Source organism: Sorex fumeus, unplaced genomic scaffold (genome assembly GCF_029834395.1).
Source record: "Sorex fumeus unplaced genomic scaffold, SorFum_2.1 ptg000098l, whole genome shotgun sequence".
In the NCBI taxonomy this organism is placed as follows: Eukaryota; Metazoa; Chordata; class Mammalia; order Eulipotyphla; family Soricidae; genus Sorex; species Sorex fumeus.
In genome coordinates this window covers 14564553-14583298 of record NW_026606155.1, presented here as the reverse complement: position 1 = coordinate 14583298, position 18746 = coordinate 14564553, and the positions used below count along the sequence as shown (strand labels likewise).

Here is an 18746-nt window from a genome sequence, read left to right as displayed (position 1 = left end):
CTCTGAATTTCAACAGTAGACCCTAAGAAAAACCCATGTAAGAAGTTGCTCAAAGGACAATTTAGATGAAATGTGTTGCATGCCCTCTGCTTGTAAGAAAGACCATATGGAGCAGTCATAACCATGTCATCAACAGTATTTCTGACCAAGGTAGAAAAGGATGGCTAGAAAAAGACCTTAACTCTGATGTTCGCAATATCCCGACATGCCTTTTACGGAACAGTACTTACTTTCACAAAAGCCCCACTTTTCATCTGCCTTGTAGTCGTAGGTGGTAGCACACCACAGCCTTCCATCGTCCCGGCCGTCTGAGGTACACTCGTCATATTCCTTATTCAGGAAAAGAAAAGGAAAGTGACAGGGCTCCCCGTGTGCTGTGCCTTCAATGGCAGTCAGAACTGGAAAGACAAGGAAAGAGAAACATCTAAATATGAACCACACCTCTGGTATTTAATGAGCCAGCGCGGTCAATTTCAGTAATTTGAATTTGAAAGTGAAGATGTAGAATTTGTAAGGAGGGATATAAACAAGTTAGCAATGGTTTTTTTTTAAAGGTGACTTGAGGAAGCATCAACCTAGTGTGACTAACATCTATAATTAGCATAGAATTTCTAAAGGTCTTAAGAAACAATATCCACATAATATTAAGTCTACGGTAAAATTCCTGCCCAATTAGTGAGTGAAAAAAATCTGGCAAACAGACCTGAGTCAACTGCTCTGTACAACTTTCCTTTTTCTAATCTGAACTCTGTATATCAATTTCTACAACCATAAAATGTTAGACTGAAAAAATACTCCTTAGGCCAAGTTCACCTGAATCTCGGAGATCTCCCAGCATTGTATTAGGTATTTAAGGGTGTTTTTCAGTTCACACGTAAAAATGCTCAGTAAATACTCCTGGAGCAGTGCTCAGGGGTCTATTCAATGGAATCCTGGGGGACCATAAGGTGCTGAGGGTCAAACTTGGGGCTCTCATGTGCAAAATACATGCTCCAGACCGCTGAGCTCTCTTCCCAGCCCCTAAGCTTACTTCTTTGCATACTGCAGTTCCCACCACACAGCCTACGGAGACTCTATCTCCAATTTGTTCTGTAAGTCATTTCAAAGTATCTCCTTGCTTCTGGGGATAAAGACAAATGTTCAAAATGAGGTGATGTAGAGGTCTCTGCTGTATAAAACTGAGTGTTTGGGAAGGAAGAGTTAAGTAAAAGTGTAGTCTATGTTATGGAAAGGAAAGGAGCTGGGATTCGCCATGAACCATTAAGTCTGATTAGGAGTACGGGGGAGATGAAGGGTCGCAGGAAGAAGTGTTGGAGGCCAAGGGAACTGTGCATGCTGACAATCAGATGAAAGTGGGTACAGCATATCAGAGATCAGAGCTCAGGACAGCAGAACAGGCAGGATGAGTGCCTAAGTGACTCAGACAAGAGGAGGGACTGAAGAAGCGTGAGATGACAGATGGGAGAGTCTGAGCCCGAGTCTTATTAAGGAGTCTGGACGTTAGCCTGAGAACAAAGAAAACTCTCCTAAGAGTTTTAAGTCAGTGTTGACATGGCCAGATATACATTTATAAAGAGAGTGGACAGTGGCATGGGAGGAAGCAAAGCTTTATGCAAGGTGACCGATTTCAAGGTTGCGATAACAAGGGAATCAAGAGGCAATGGGGGTCTGAAGAGGATGATGGAGTGAGAAAGCAGAGGCACTCAGGAGCCACCAGGAAAGCATAGAGAGGGCTACTTACTGACTACAGGTGCACATGAGAGGAGAGGAGTCAAGCAAGGTCCCCAGGAATTAGGCTTCAGGAAGGAAGTAGATGGTTGCCCTTACTAAGACAGAGAACATGAAAGGAGTAGGTTAATGGGTAGGGATGAAGTGGATCATGAGAGAGACAAATTAAGACTTGACCCTGTCACAGACAAGGTGGCTATTAAAATAAGCAAAATAAATGAAGATGTTTTCTACATCTTTTTGGTCATAGCCCAAGAGAAATTTTTCCAGTAGACAGTTAAATTTGAAGCCAAGAGTCGGCTTGGCTTCAAACACTGAATAAGAGGTACCCTAGAAGACCAGGTGAGTAGCGTTCAATCTAGAACCATATATGGCATAAGTGCTGTTAACTTATACTGGGACCGGAGCAATAGCACAGTGGGTAGGGTGTTTGCCTTGTACGCAGTCAACCTGGGTTTGATTCCAAGCATCCCATATGGTCCCCCGAGCACTGCCAGGAGTAATTCCTGAGTGCATGAGCCAGGAGTAGCCCCTGTGCAATGCTGGGTGTGACCCAAAAAGAAAAAGAAAAACCCAAAAAAACAACTCCTACTGGCTACTTTAGCATGGAAAATTTAATTAGGCATCAGAGCTCAGTGATTAAGGGGTATAGGTTCAGGGGCCGAAGTGATCGTATGGCAGACATGGCACTTGCCTTGCATGCAGCCAACCCCGGGGCAATGCCTGGCACCTCATATGGTCCTCCCCCCAAGCCCACCAGATTGATTCCTGAGCACAGAGCCAAGAGTATTGAGCACTGCTGATATGGGTGTCCCTCCATACCCCCCAAAAAAGGGTAGGTTCTGGACTCAAAACACCTGATCCAAACCCTACTACTTATTAGCTGTGTACTTAAGAAAAAAACAGCTTAACAGTATTTTCGTTTGCTGAAACACTTTGAAGAGGTTCAAACACACGAGTGAACTCTCTTTCATGTGATGGGACTATACGGCAGAAGAGGAACTGGAAAGATCCAAAGTGCTTTTGGCAACAAGTTTTAATTAACTGCTGATTCAGCACTAACTTCAGAAGGAAATAAAATCCCAAGGGGCACCTACTTCAACTTAACTACAAGGGAATGCTGATCCCATCTGGGTGTTTATCAGTAAATTACTGGGCAAAAAAAAATTCTGTATCTTTCAACTGTCCCCTCCGTACAAAATCACAACAGGGAAACTTACTATTTTTTAAGCTGTTTTAAAGTTTTCCAAAAAGACACTGACTGTGGGACTTCCTAGTTTTAATTTTCTCTAATAAAGACTGCTCACTACAGTGTCTCATTCTTTTTATAGAGAAATTTTGCAAAATTTTCAACTCATCCTGAAAGAATTTAAGAAATTTAGGCCATAAAAGCAATTATCAGTTTAAGATAAAATGGTAATTCTGGCTATGGCAAAAATAAAGCTAAGTATGCAATTTAAGTTAATGACAGTGATAAGACAGGGATGTCAGTATGCCAATTTTGCATCTTCATATAAAAAGTCATTTTTCCTAAATAATCATATCTGACAATAATGATAAAATCAATAATGACAAACTATCATGACCTTTAACTTTGGGTATATGAGTACTCATAATAATGAACAGATTGCTTTATAACTGAGTTAATAGAAATCTTCTCTTAAAAAGAAAACTAGATTTTTTTTTAAAGCATCCAAATCTGAAATCTTTAGTGTTTGTCCAGAGAATGGGTAAATGACTACTCATACTGTTGGCAGGAGCCCAGGAATATGGCGTGGCCCCCAGAACCAGAAAATCTCATATTGAGGGACATTCAGTAGTATCTATTAGAAATTTAAAGGTCTGGAATCAGAGAGATAGTGCGCATGTAGGGTGCTTATTTTATATGCAGCTGTCCCAGGTTCATTCTCCAAAACTCGACAAGGTCCCCCAAGACCCCAGGAGTGATCTTTGAGCCTGGAGTGAGCCCTTAGCACAGCTGGGCATGGCCCCCAGAACCAGAAAATAAAAGGTCCTTTCTATATTCAGATAGTAATTTTGCATTTCTTGGATTTTTACTCACAGAAATGCTCTTAGAAGGTACGATAGGAGATAGGAGATATGATATGTACAACATAGTATCTGTACATGGCCATATTGAAAATAAGAAACCAACAAAATGCAAAGGTTTACCAACAGGAGACTGGTTAAATCAACTATGGTGCAGTTATTACACAGCACCAGCATAGAATTAAAGGTTACTAGGAAGCATGGGAGCCAAGTCCTGGGGCAAATTTGTTTCAAGATGAGGAAAATTCTAAGGAACTAGCCCTCAAGTGATGAATATGCTTTTCAAAAAAGGAAAAAATACTGATGAGGAGTGAAATCAAGGCCAAGACCAAAAGAGAGGCAGCCAGCAGTTAGAAAGTGATGGAAGGGTCGAGGAGATAATACAGCGGGAAGGGGCTTGTCTTGCTTGTGACCGACTAGGTTCAATCTTGGGGAAAAAATCAAGGAAGGACAGAGAGACAATATGATGGGGAAGGTACTTGCCTGGCATGCAGCAAACCCAGGTTCATTCCCTGAAACCCTGAGTCCTCCAGGAGTGATCCAGGAGTAAGCACAGAGCCAGGAGTAAGACCTGAATACAGCCGGGCATGGTTCCACAAACCAAACCATAAAATCAAAATAAACAAGTACATTTCTCAAAGAGCTATCTGTCTCAGGACAATCATCATGTAGTGTTCAGAAAGTTTAGTAAGCATAAGATTAAAAAAGAAAGTAGTCAAGCAATCATCATCCCATGCTGAAAACAAAGCTGTAGTAGAGATCACTTAGCAGTTGGGACAGAGCAAACGGTGTGGGCAAATAAAGATGTCTTGACTGCTGGCTAGGAAAAATGTGACAGTTATCCTTTAAGGAAAATACCCATGGAATGTGATTTGCTGCATGCAGCCCCCTCTGACCCACAGCTGAGAAGAACTGACACTAACAAAAAAAGAAGAACTGACACTAACTTCCTAAGGCAGGCATTGTGTTAGGGATGACAACATTCTTTTCAGGGGTTTGGGGTTTGAACCCCTTGCACCACAGGGCCGTTAAAACCACCTCCTCAGGCCTGGCAGGGTGCTGCCCCCAACTATAAAATGTATCTTTCATAGAAATAAAAAGTTATTTGCAGAATGAACGAAACCTTAAGGTCAGAATTCACATTAAGCTCACTTCTCTTTCTGTGAAATAACTCATCATTTTAGAATAGAAAAAGAAAGCGCTGATCCTTGTGCCCAGCAGGGTGACGAAATTCCTGACAATCTGATGATAAGCACATTGAAAAGTCACGGAGAAAACCTGTGAGTTATGAAGTATGAGAACAACATGGATTTAAAGTCCTAGCAGACTGCTTCTCCCCCAAGGATGGTGCCTAAACAAGGTTAGGTCCCTAAATGGTTCCTAAACAAGTTTCCTTGTAGAAATAATTTCTTGCACATTCAAAAAGTAAATAAATTAATAAAGAGATAAATAGGGAATAAAGAGAGAAACAAAAAATGTTTTCATTAAAGTCAGAATCTGTTTGGGCAGGAGTAACAGTACAGAGAGGAAGGTGCTTGCCTTGCACGTGTCCAACCAGGGTTCTATTCCCAGCATCTCACATGGTCACCTAAGCCTACTAGGTGTAATTCCTGAGTGCAAAGCCAGGAGTAAGTTCCAAGCACCACTGGGTGTGGCCCAATTCCCCCACCACTCCCCCCAAAAAGTCAGATTCTATTTTGGGCAATAGTCTCTGATCCTTATTCACTGTCTGTTTCATAGAATTACTAATTAAGGGTTGTTTTGTCCCTGAGGTAGAAATGCCATTCTAATACTGAAATAACTTGCTTAATTTAGAATTCAATTTTAAGTACACAGTAAGTGTATATTCAGTTTTTTGGGTGTCATTTGAAACTGAAAAAAGATGCTAATTTTATTATTTTGTTTTTGTTAAGACTCTTAAGAATAACATTATTGCAGAAAAAAATTGAAGCAATAAAAAATAGAAAAATGTAAAGAAAAATCAGTCATTTGTACCTACTACTACAAACTTTTTCTCCCCTAAGAAAATGAATATCAATAGATTAAAAAGTTCTTTCCTTTCTGATTCCACTTGCCAACATTTAAAAAAAAAAAACAAAACCAACCCCCCCCCCAAAAAAAAAACCCCAAAAGCAAAACCACATAACTTTTCACATAAGGAACTAGCACTAGTTAATTCTATATGCCATTCTGGCTGAACCCACAATCCCCAGAAAATGGGCCGAACACTATTCTGGAAATTTTTGTGAACTGGCTGTTTCATAGGGATGAACATTCCGGTCCATGGACGACGAGTAAGGCAGATGTTACTGTAAGTGAGCCTAATCCCACTGAAAAATGGAGAGAAGATGAGCATCCATTTCCCTGAGGAAGTCACATAGATGAACAGTAGGAATATGAGAAATGTTTGTCATCGCTTATCAGGGAAACACAAATCAAAACGACAAGGAGCAATAAGGAGATGCTACCTGCACAACAGTCAGAATGGCCTAGAGCAAAAAGACTACAAACAATCAGTACTGATGGGGATGTGGTGAAGAAAGAACCCTCATTCACTGCTGGTGAGAATGCCACCTGAGTCAGACTCTATATGGAAAACAGGGAATTTCTTAAGAAATTAAGAAGGTATATATCACAGAACTATCACAGTATCCAGCAATTTCACTCAGCATCTGGTCCAAGAACACAAGAACATTAACTCAGAAAGGTGATGCACAACACCAACATTCAGGGTAGCATTAAATACAATAGCCAAGATCTAGAAACAGAGAAATAACCCAAAGGTTCAATGAGAGATGAACAGAGAGAGAAAGGAGGCAGTATATAAACACACACACACACACACACACACACACACACACACACACAGAGGAATAATGTGCAGCTGTAATTGTAGATGGAGTTTGATGGTATCACAATAAGGAAACTAAGGCAAAGGGAGATGGACAGATATCAGAAAGCACCTTACGCGTGGTCTATACGGAAACAAAACTGTGTAACAGGCACTATCAAAAACGATGCCAAAACCTTTGACTCTGCTAACCAAGGAGTGGGAGTGAGGGTTGGCTGGGAAAAGCAAGCAGCTGGCTGGACGAGAAGTAATGCAAAGGCTTTGGGGGTGGGGGTAGTGAAGGTCCAACTGACTTTCTATATCAAAAGCATAAACACTAACACTATTGGAACAGAGAGAGAGAGAGAGAGAGAGAGAGAGAGAGAGAGAGAGAACCAAGAGCAGCCCTCCCCAGGCGTGATCACAGGAGACAAACAGGATGGAGCAACCGATTGACTCCGGAGGTTGCTGAGTCCTCGAGGGCTCCAGTCCCGAAGTCCTGATCGTGTGAGTCAAATAAGCATCCGCTTCTCCCACTGTTGGATGGATTTTCTGTGCAATAAAGTCTCTGCTTTTCAAACTGACGACAAGCATTAGATGTGAGGGAATATCACAAAGTACTCATTTCCCTCCTCAAGACCTTTTAGTTACTAATTTTCAACAAAAGTTTAATACAGATGCTATGTAGGACATAGTTAAGAGAGAAAGCTGTTATCCTTGCAAGGTGTGTCTTGGGCTGAAATGTGAGAAATTAAGCTGCTGGGACGGTTCCCATCACCCTAGCTGATCAAAGTGACTCACTGCGCTGTAATTCTGCACAAGCACTGTGGCAGTGCTCAAAATTTGTTTTCCTTGTGGGGGTGCACGATTTTGGTATGTTTGGCAGAGTGTGACTACATAACTAGCACCCATTACCCACCCCTTCCCCCTCCCCCCAAAACTGGGACTCTAATGAGCAAGTAGGTAATATGTTGTCACCGCTTGCTGCTGAAAGAACGAGAAATTTGCGCCTTGCTTCCTTTGGAATTTTGTTTTGCATCCCTTGGTTGTAAGAACTCACAGTGGTGAGGACAACTGTGCACACAGTTCTCCCGACACATCACCAACCATGGGAATGTTCTCGGGGACTCCCCAACATCCGCTGGCATCAGAAGTGCGATTTCACTGCTGTGGCAGCCGCTGCTCCTCTCTGCAGTGAGAGGTGAAAACTGCCTATGGAATTTGGAAACGACCAACCCAGTACGAAGAGAGAGAGACTGCCTGGGTCCCCCAGATGCTCTAGGCCATGCTGGGTCAAGGTCTTTGGGTTTTGTTTTTTCCTCTAGAGAGCTGTAGGAGGAGTCTCACGTCTCTAAAGGCAAATGGACTAAAATTTCAGAGAGGTTGCACTGTGTCTGTCCTTCAAAGTGACAGAAGTTACGAATCCAGTCCCAAGGCCAGAGCTAAGTTTTAGACAAGTCAAAGAAAAGGAGGGTGGGGACTTGCCAATTTTTTTTTTTTTTTCCCTGACCCTCCAACCCCATGTGCCTCACTCTTTCCTCGGCATCCCAGCCTAGAAGAATGGGCATCAGTACTGTTGAAAGGACCTGGGGCAGAGCCGGGGAGATGCAGTTACAGAGGCCAGCAGGCCCGCCAGACACAGAAGTGCACATTTCATCTCGCAGCCAAGTGGGGAGAAGTGGCGGGGCTGTACGCAGGGAAACGACAGGATCGGGTGTGGGTTCTATTCAGATCCGAACGATGGTGCCATGGGGGGGAGGCTGAGTTAGGGAGCCAGGCCGGGAGTAACTGCTACACGTCCCAGTTTGTAGTTGCAAACCACACACAAAACAGCTCCTGTGCAACTTGTGTTATATACTGGAGCATTTCCCAGTGCCTTACTACTATGGGAAAAACATCTACATGGAAAGAAAAATAAAAATTATTAAAGACTCAAACTACGTGAGAGTGAAAGGTCGATGGGCTCGAGCGCAGGCGCTGCATGCAGGAGCTCCAAGCTAATCTCGGCATCTGTCTGTGGTTCCCTGAACAGTGCCAGGAGTGACACAGGAGCACTGCTGGGCGTGGTCCCCAGGCAAAAAACTAAAATGGGGGTCTGGAGAGAGAGTACAAAGGTTAAGGAGCCTGCCTTGAGTGTTGCTGATCCCGGTTTGAGTCCCCAGCACGACAGCCCTCCCCAGGCACTGGCAGGAGTCACTCCTGCGCAGAGAGCCAGGGGGAGCCTGAGCACGACTGGGTGTGGCTCCAACCTCCCCCCACTCCCCTCACCCCTAAAACCTAAAACAAAATGAATCTGAATGTGTATCACTGGAATCGCCATCTAATTATTCAAGTGATTTAAAATAACCCGTTACAAGCCCTAGCAAAACATATACTAAGAACTGGAAGACTCATACAGCATCTTTGCACCCAAGCAGTCCTACTATAAGCAGTAAAGCTGTCAGCGTCAATTTGACACCATGTATATGCATGATACATATTCAAGTGTCAGAATAAAGTTGTTAGGTATTGAGATTTTTAGTCTCAGGAAAAGATACCAAGGTGAAAGAATCTACCCCCTTTCCTAAAGGGGCGACAGCAGGGCGGGCAGCAGGTCTGTCATTCATTCTCTTACCAAGACACAGGGCAATGTCATTGAATTACCTTAGAAACAATAGGTCACCTGGCAAACAAACTAATCCTATTTTCTCCTGGGAGAGCCCTTACTGATGGAATGCTTGAGCGGGGATCAACTCAATCTGTCTAGACTTATTAAGACATCTTAAACTACTGGTTGCAATCCCATATGGGGACGTGGTGGTGGGGGTTCTCGAAAAATCTGGTGAACAGTTAAAGATTTCTGAGTGTGCTGATGCATAATACATCTGAAGAGTTTCTGGCAATGCTCATTCATGTTGCATTTTTCTGGTGAAAAGGGGCCATGAGGGGCTAGAACCATTTTACAGAGGTTAGGGAATTCGCTTTACATATAGCAAACCTCGTTCAATACCTAGCATCCCATAGATATGGTCCTGCAAGCCCTTCTAGGAGTGATTTCTAAATGCAGGAATAAACTCTGAGCACCGCTAGGTATCCACAGAGCACTGTGGACCCCCCCTCCACCCACCCTCTCCCCGGCAACGACAACAAAAAGGGGTCATGAGTGGAAAAAAGTTTAAAAAACCCTAGGTTAGAGTATGCACTATGCTGAGATTTATGTATTTCACAAAGCGTGACATACTAGGAGGAGGGAAAATACACACACACACACACACACACACTGCAGTTCCTAGAGAACAAATTGGAAATGTCCCACAACCAAAATAGCTCGTTTTAAAGAAGTCACACTCCATATGCACTCAGAGCCCTCATATGTTAAAATATGGGCGGCAGCACATCCCAACTGAGGCAAGTCAGGAACTGGGAACAGCTCAGTCATGGTGTTTTCTGCACTTTCCCTGAATCTTGTGAAAATTGTATCTCTTGAAAAAAATTAGCCAGGTTCCATACTGGGTAAGAGCTCGGATTCGTATGACTTCAATCCGTCAACTCTGCTCTTTGTTCCATCTCACCTATAGTACAGAGTTTGGCTCAAAAGGATCAGTAAGAGTGAGACACCTCTTAGTCCTGTCAGTCAAGGTCTATCAGAAATGACAACTCAGTCACAGTGCATATCCCTGAAGCCCAGAGGATTTGAATGCGACTTCTTGGTTTTGTTTGGTGTTGGGGTTACCTTGGGGAAATTTATCTTTGCAAGGTGGGGAGGATGGCGCTGCAGAGCTTGGGGGAACCATGTAGGTGCTAGGAATTTCGAAATGAATTCTGAGGCTTCTGCATGCAAAGTACGCCTTCAAGCTCTCTCAGACAACTAAAACAACCTCGTAACAAACAATTTTATTTTGATTTGGGTCCACATCTGATGATGCCCAAGAGTAACTCTTGGCTCTGCACTCAAGAATTACTCCTGGTGGGTTCAGGGGACCGCACATGATGCCAGGGATAGAACCCAAGACAGCCACGTGCAAGACAAATGCCCTACCTGCTATAATATTACTCCAGCCCCTGGAGCAATAGCAGAGTGGGAAGGCAGTTTGCCTTGCATGTGGCTGACCCGGTTGGCCCAGGTTCGATTCTTCCGCCCCTCTTGAGGAGTCCGGCAAACTACCAAGAGTATCTCGCCCACACGGCAAAGCCTGGCAAGCTATTCATGATGTATCCCATATGCCAAACACAGTAACAACAAGTCTCACAATGGAGACGTTTCTGGGCCCACTTGATCAAATCAATGAACAACGGGAGGACAGTGCTAATTTATAAAAATATTTAAACATTTTTATATCAAATACAAAATTCAAGCAGCACTAAAACCAGGGTCTTACAAAACCTAGGCAAGTATTTTAAGGCCTGAATTATTTCCCCAGTCTGGTATATACATTTTGACAAAACTTAGTCTTGTTTTTTTTTTTTTTTAAAGACAAACTACTACAGCTGAGGACATGGGTTTAGAGTAGTCTATGTACACAGTTTCCACACTCCTCCCTTCCCCAACCTTGCCTCTGAGACCTTCTCATCTGGGGTTCACCTAGGACTTGTGATCAGCAGATTACTTTCTGTATCATTTTATTTCCCGAAACACTGTTTATTTTGTTCTTATTTTGGGATTTGGTCCAACATAGGTGCTCAGGTTTCCTCCTGGCTCGGCACTTACGGATCACTTGTGGTGGGCTCAGGGACCCATACTGGGTGCTAGGGATCGAACCTGGGTTTGCAGTGTACACTGCTAGTCTCCTATCTGTTGTACTATTGCTCTCCTCCCTAAACACAATGTACCCTTTTTAACAATTGCTTTAAGTTGCTTCTTCAAGTTAACGGGATTAAAGCAGTTAATTTTTTTTTTCTTTTTTGGGCCCATACCCAGCAATGCTCAAGGACTACTTCTGGTGCTGGATAGAGGAGCATGTGGGATGCTGGGGATAGAATCTGGGCCAGCTGCATGCAAGACAAGTGCCCTACTCAGGCCCCACAAAAGATTACATACTCATAAATACAAAATACTTGAAATAAAATTTTTTTTAAAAGCTCAAATCTGAGGGCTAAGGATTAAATTTGGTGCTAAGAGCACTTGCTTTTGCACATGTAAGGCCTTGAGTCTGATCCCAACCACCACACATACCTGCACGCACATACACACACACACACACACACACACACACACACACACAAATTCTGAATGTGGATAAATTCCCAAGAGTGGTTAATAGCAAAAGAGTTGAATTTTGAAAGAAATAAACGAGGGAAAGTTGATGAAAAAGAGGAGAGAGAAGACACTTTTTAAGGACAGGTATTTTGCATACTTCGTTGTGATAAAAATCAGCTTTTAAATAGAAAAGTACAGGATGTTAAGAAAGTAAAAATTAAAAAGAGGATTAAAGTTTATGTAAGTTTCAAGAGGCGAGGGATAAGCACCTGAGTCAAATTACCTAGGATGACTGAAAAGGTTAGTACAGTCTAGAAAATCCTGTAAAACTACTCTATGAATTATATGCAGTTAACCAGTAAAACTAAGACTTCTTCAGCAACATCATTCTACACTAATTTTAAGATGTCAGTGACTTCAATCCTAAAGCAAACCAAAGCAAAGCAAAGGTCCAAACTACCTGGTTTCTGTACTTCCGTTAGTTCTTCATAGTCCTTGTTGTCTGGATTTGCAGAGTCCAGAAAGCTGATTTCTTCCGAGACAGATTCCTCGTCTGGGATTCGGAGGGTGTCCTCTTCGGGAAGAGATGACTCCAAGTCGGATTCTTCTGAGTCAAGAAACAGCTGACCAGCCACTACTCTGCCCGCCGTGCTGTGGTCTTTTACGGACTCATCTGATGGCAAAGAAGTCTGAGAATATAAAGCATTTTAGACTCAATAGTACCAAGGCACACTCCAACCTAATGTGATCCTAACTTCTACTAATCTAGCTATATTTCAGCTCCTTGAATGTGCCATCCAAACATTTTTTTTTCTTTTTGTGAAGAAAAATACTTTTACTGAAGAGGCATGTCCATTCTAAGGAGAAGATGAGGTTATTTAGAGAGAAAAAGAAAGAGAGAATCCCACAAAGTAGGTGAAATTAGACTCTGGAGCTGGGCGGTGGCTGCATCAGCATGGAACGCACCCCTGTGAACTAGCTCTATACCTTTGGTACATGCCTGTCTCAGACTTTCATCAGCAACCAGGGCTTTTGAAAAAAAATTGTTTTCTGTACCAGGGATTAACCTGGGGTCTTGTACATGGAAGGCAAACACTCTACCGTTTTATTTTCTTTTATGTTCCTAGACTTTCCATTTCAACTTAGATGTTATAGTCATCGAGAAGCCGTTCTTAATTTCCAAAGTCTGTATTAGGGTTTTTCCTTTCATTCTCACAATGTATTTTGTATTTTCCCTATCATAGTCCTGTATTATAACTTCCTGCTTCTTATCTGTATTCCCGCTAATCCAGGAATCAGGGGGATCATAAGTGATCTGTGTGCCTTAGATAGCTAAATAATAAGCCTTATTCACCCACTCAAACAACTGAAGTGTATTAACTTGTAATTCTTTTGGAGGTGATGGGGGGAACCTAGTGGAAATGAATGTCACTGTCCTCCCGTTGTTCACAGATTTGCTCGAGTGGGCCCAGTAATGTCTCTAGTGTGAGACTTGCTGTTACTGTGTTTAGCATATTGAATACATCACAGGGAGCTTGCCAGGCTTTGGCTTTGCTGTGCGGGCGAGAAACTCTCGGTAGCTTGTCGGGCTCTGCGAGAGGGGAGGAGGAATCGAGCCTGGGTCAGCTGGGTCTGTTGTGTGCAAGGCAAACGCCCTACCCACTGTGCTATCACCCCAGCCCGAGAATGAATGATACTTCAAAAATTAAAAAGAAAAAAAAAAGAGGGGAAAAAAAATAAAAAGAGGCCCGTAATAGACTTTCCCTAGAAGAACTAAAATTAATATGGGCACCAGCAATCTTTTTTTTTTTTTAAATCTCAATTCTACTGCTAAAAATAGAAGATCTTATATCCTTTCTAATAAGCATAACAATGGTCATGAAATATTAGTTCAATGCAAAACTTACTACGTACCTTGGAATCTAATGATTCATCCTGGCCACCTTCTTCATCTGCAAATAAATGTGAAAATAATTTAGTCATCTTTCTTGTATTGTTATTGGGTTTGGGACTCCACCTGGCAGTGCCTGAGGGAACACTGAGGGTTCTGGGATTAAACCCGGGTCCGTGGCGTACAAGCAACCTACTGCTGGACTCTCTCCAGCTACATGTATTACTGAAAGAAAGCACTTGATAAGTACAAGCAACAACACACACACTGAATATTAACTCTAGAACAACCTACAAATTGATTTCAGGAACTATTTAGAAAAATTAAGAGAAGTTTGGAGCCGGTTGTTTTCTTTCACCAGGAAAGATGAGCTTCATCTGCTACACAGAGGACACTTCTTAAGGAAAACATCTCATCCCTGTATAAGCATCTGGTGTACTATGGAGAGTGAGCTATCCACTTTGTAAATATAATCTTATGATGTAGGATTTCACCTATTCACCCTACTCAGAACTTAGACTTAGTGGGTATTACCATTTTACAGTTCACTAAAGAAGGGAACTAAGGATTTTTTGACCACAAAGTTGCCGGTTAAGATTTTTACAACTTGTGTTTCATTTTATTGAAAAGATAACCAGATATATGTGAAAAGTGTTATCATATGCTCATGTACTCATATAAGATCTGATTAAGTAGATAAAATAATTTAAGCATATAAATAAGTAGAGTCTCTAATTATACATTTTTTCCCATATTAATGTTACTTTGACTTAGTTCTATTATGTTAATGTTTTTTTTTCTTTCTTTTTTGGGGGCCATACCCAGTGGTGCTCAGGGCTTACTCCTGGCTCTGCACTCAGGAATTACTCCAGATGGTGCTCAGAAGACCGTATGGGATGCTGGGGATCAAACCTGGGTGGGCCGCATGCATGGCAAGCACCAAACCTACTGAATTATCACTCTGGTCCCTATGTTAATCAATCTTTCTATGTTTTCCTATTACTACTTTTCCCTGGCCTCTTGAAATTCCTTATTTTGTTTTGTTTTCAGTTTTTTGGGGCCACACCCAGTGGTGCTTAGGGCTTACTCCCGGCTCTGTGATCAGAGTTTACTTTTGGCCAGGCTCGAGGTTCAACACGGAGAGCCGGGGATCAAACCCCGGGAGGCGGTGTGCAAGGCAAGCGTCCAACTGACTGGACTCTCTCTCCAAACCCGGCCTCTTCTAATTCTATTTCTTGCTAGCCAAAACATATTTTATTTCTGATAGGTGAAGAGAAGAGTATAGCAGTATCAATTTCACAGTGCCCACAGCGTTTGGGCAGATGCCAACCAAAAATCACTTCTCTGCTACCTTCTTCACAGGCATCAACTCCATTTTCTAATATAATAGTTCAAATTTCACTCTCCACAAATCTCTGCACAAAGGGACAAATGTAACTCTTTTCAATAGGAAAGCTATGTAATCACAGATATTAACTAATTTATCAAGAGCAGACATTAAATGTGTAAATGCACATTGTATATGCCCAACTTTTGAACTTCAATTACTAATGTGGAGACCTGTGAAGAAAGAAAGAAATATGTATGTTTGAGACACTACAAGCAGGTAGGTGTTAGTGTGTTTGAATTCCAAGAGATGTGGATGCTTGTGACATCAGCCTTATTTCATCTGAATTGCATCATGCTTCTCTCTCCTTTCCTCACAAACTAGGATCATATTCAAGGGGTACTGACACGTAGGAATTCATTCTCATTTACGAACCTGGGAAAGCCTAATCCAGATGGTAGTCTTAAAGCATAAGCGAGCTTCTTTATCAAGCTGATATATCCATTTACGTGAATACACCACACTTACATGTACCACTCCACATAGAACACTTTTGGAGAGGTTGCCCAGCGACTTCTAGTCAGGTAAGACACAACAACTATGCATAATAAAAAGCAAAGAGTACTTCTTTCTATCACAACACAGGTATTAAGCAACCAAAAAAAAAAAAAGCAAAAATTATTCCATAAAGTTAGGAATTTCTCACTCAACAGTATCACCTTAATACAACTGACTTTCTTTAGTAATTGTGTGCCTTTCTGTGGGGGGAAAAAAAGACCAATTTTCATCTTTATTATATCAGTGAAGAAAAGGGCAAGGTGTCAGACATACTCTTCTGTAAATGATCATTACACATTCATTTCCCCACTTGTGATGCAAATCCCAAAGACTGATAAACCTTCAACCCTGTCTGGAGTGGACAGGGCTGAGACAGCTCAAAGGGCTGGAGCTCAGAGAAGGTGCTGGAAGCCCAGGACTATCCGAGAACAGCAGCTTCCCCAAGAGAAACCCAGCACAAGTCACTCCGAGCCTCACACCACAGACTGCTAAACCCCCTCAAAAGCCAAACAGTTTGATAAGATGCGTTCAGAAGGGGACTGGAACGATAGCACAGCAAGTAGGGTGTTTGCCTTGCACAGGGCCTATCCGGGTTCAATGCCCAGCATCCCATATGGTCCCCCAAGAACTGCCAGGAGTAATTCCTGAGTGTATGAGCCAGGACTAACCCCTGAGCATCGCTGGGTGTGACCCAAAAAGCCAAAAAAAAAAAAAAAAGAAGTGGTCAGACATTCTGGGGACCACAGACATAGCTTCACAGACTGCTAACCCCCCTGAAAGCCAAACAGTTTGGCAGGAAGCGGTCAGGCATTCTAGGGGCCAAAGACATAGCTCCAAGGGCCGGAGAACCTGGGAGGTTCAAGGGTGGTCCCCATGAGCACCAGTTCGAGATTAACTGTACAAAGTCCTGCCAAGCATCACCACTGGGCATAGGCCCGGAACCAAGAAACCAGACACTCTGTCTCCTGCTTTGCCAGTAAAAATCTGTGTAATTCCCAGACCACTTCTCATTATTACTCCTATGCACTCAATTATTCCAAAGAGGTTTAAACCTGGCCGGGAGACAGTTCAACAGGCTTGAATACATGCATTGTTCCTCCACCTCCTGGCACCGCGTGGTCCCAGAGCTCAGTCAGAGCAAGTCCCGAACTCAGTCAGGAGGAGTCCCCAAGCTCTGTCAGCTGTGGACCAAATTATGAGCAGAAAGAAAATGGAGAGCATGTGGCAAAGGGGATGGATAATACAAGCTTACCAGTCAATATTTTCTTAATTTGTCAAAGGAAGTTAAGGGAATGCCGCCTGTCTGCTGAGTTAGTGTTTGAAAGCAGCCCTCCTTAATATTTTCTCACTACTGGCCCTGTCTCTCTCCACAATAGCAATTTTACATAAGCCTGGATGTAAGTATAGAAAATAGATATATAAATCAAGTATATACTGACAATAAACCACAAGTTTATTTTTTTTGATGCACAGGGGTTACTCCTGGCTCTGCACTCAGGAATTACTCCTGGCGGTGCTTGGGGGACCATATGGGATGCTGGGAATCGAACCCGGGTCGGCCGTGTTCAAGGCAAATGCCCTACCCACTGTGCTATCTCTCCAGCCCCCCACAAGTTTATTTCAAAACATCTTACAAAGTTGTATGATAGGTCACAAACCAGTTGAAGAAACTGGGATTTAAGGCAGAAAAGAACACTAAAATTCTATGCAGAGTCCAGGAGAGTTGAGGAAGCTCCCAAAGAGTTCAGCTGTCACCAAGTGTGCTTTGGGATCACTCCTGCAGCAGCTCAGGGGGACATAAGTGGAACTTCGGTTGGCTGCATGTGTGCAAGGCAAGTGCCCTACCCACTGTACTATCTCGCAGCCCCTAAGGAGGGCCCTAAGTCTTAAATCTCTTCCTTTAATTTCTTCACGGGGGGGGGAGGGGGGGGCAGTATTCTAATAAAAGTGAATTTCTGCATGCCTTTAAAACTAGTAAGATGTTAAAATAACAGCTGGTAATAGTGATAGGACCAAGGTTACTTTAATGAGCAATGATACTCTACCCAGTAAGAAATGTAACTTGAGGTTCAGAGAGTGAGGTCGCTGAGCTGGAGAGCCTACTTGGCACACAGGAGGTCCGGGTCCCAAAGCTGGCACCACAAAGTCCCTGAGCAGGGCCAGGAGTGACCTCGAGCACTGATTTGGGCACTGCTGGAAGCAGCCCACCCCAAACCCAAACAAAATAAGGCAACCTGACCGCCAGGGAGATGTGTACGGGGATGAAGGGTTCATTTTCCCATGCAGCAACCCTGGTTGAGCCCCAGTACTGCATGCCCCCATCCGTCGGCATCACTGATGATAGCCCTGGATATTTCCAAACACTGGGGTGACTCTTCTGGTCCCTGGAACTACAGGGCCCAAACAGCACCACATCCTGGGGTCCCTGCATTGTCTGGCCCGGTGGCTGAAAATAACCAAGTGGTCCCCTGCGCTATGGGAAGTCCCCAGGCCCTGAAAGAAATGCAGCTTGACCCGAAAACCACTAACAAATTCTAAATCAGCATGATATCATGATTAAAAAAAAAAATTAATTTTAAACAGAAGCAAATCTTCAAATTTAAACTTAAAAAAACTTTAGAAGCTAACAACTTATATTATCAATATAAGAGCCAACTGTTGGGCTGGAGCACCCCAGCACCCCATATCGTCCCCTGAGCACCACCAGGAGTGATCCCTGAGCACAGAGCACAGAGCACAACGCTCAAGGAGTAAGCCTTGAACATTGCAGGGTATGACCCGAAAACACAAAAAGTATCTGCTGAAAAAAAAAAAGTAAGCAAACAAAAGATGTACTCAATATATAAAACTCACATTAAGTTTTCCCGTATTTTAACTTTATGTGAGTCACATACTGCCTTTACTACCTGCAACGTACAAACACCAAAACTGTTTTAATATAGAAGTGGTCCTGGAGCAACAGCACAGCAGTAGGGTGTTTGCCTTGCGCGCAGCCAGCCCGGCTGAGCCAGGTCCGATTCCTCTGCCCCTCTCAGAGACCCCGGCAAGTTACAGAGAGTATCTTGCCCACAGGGTAAAGCCTGGCAAGCTATCCATGATATATTCAATATGCCAAACACAATAACAACAAGTCTCAAAATGGGAGATGTTACTGGACCCGCTCAAGCAAATCGATGCACAATGGGAG

General features: G+C 43.0%; 1 protein-coding gene across 1 annotated transcript in view; it reads right to left on the bottom strand.

Annotated features, from left to right (window-relative positions):
- The window catches only part of SEL1L (SEL1L adaptor subunit of SYVN1 ubiquitin ligase), a 60471-nt gene that overhangs the window by 39521 nt on the left and 2204 nt on the right, over positions 1–18746 (bottom strand). The window contains exons 2-4 of the mRNA XM_056133498.1: positions 13698–13735; positions 12244–12472; positions 231–398 (exon numbers count right to left, since the gene is read on the bottom strand). Coding sequence (XP_055989473.1) covers positions 231–398; positions 12244–12472; positions 13698–13735 — 435 coding nt within the window. The remainder of the gene's footprint in view (positions 1–230; positions 399–12243; positions 12473–13697; positions 13736–18746) is intronic.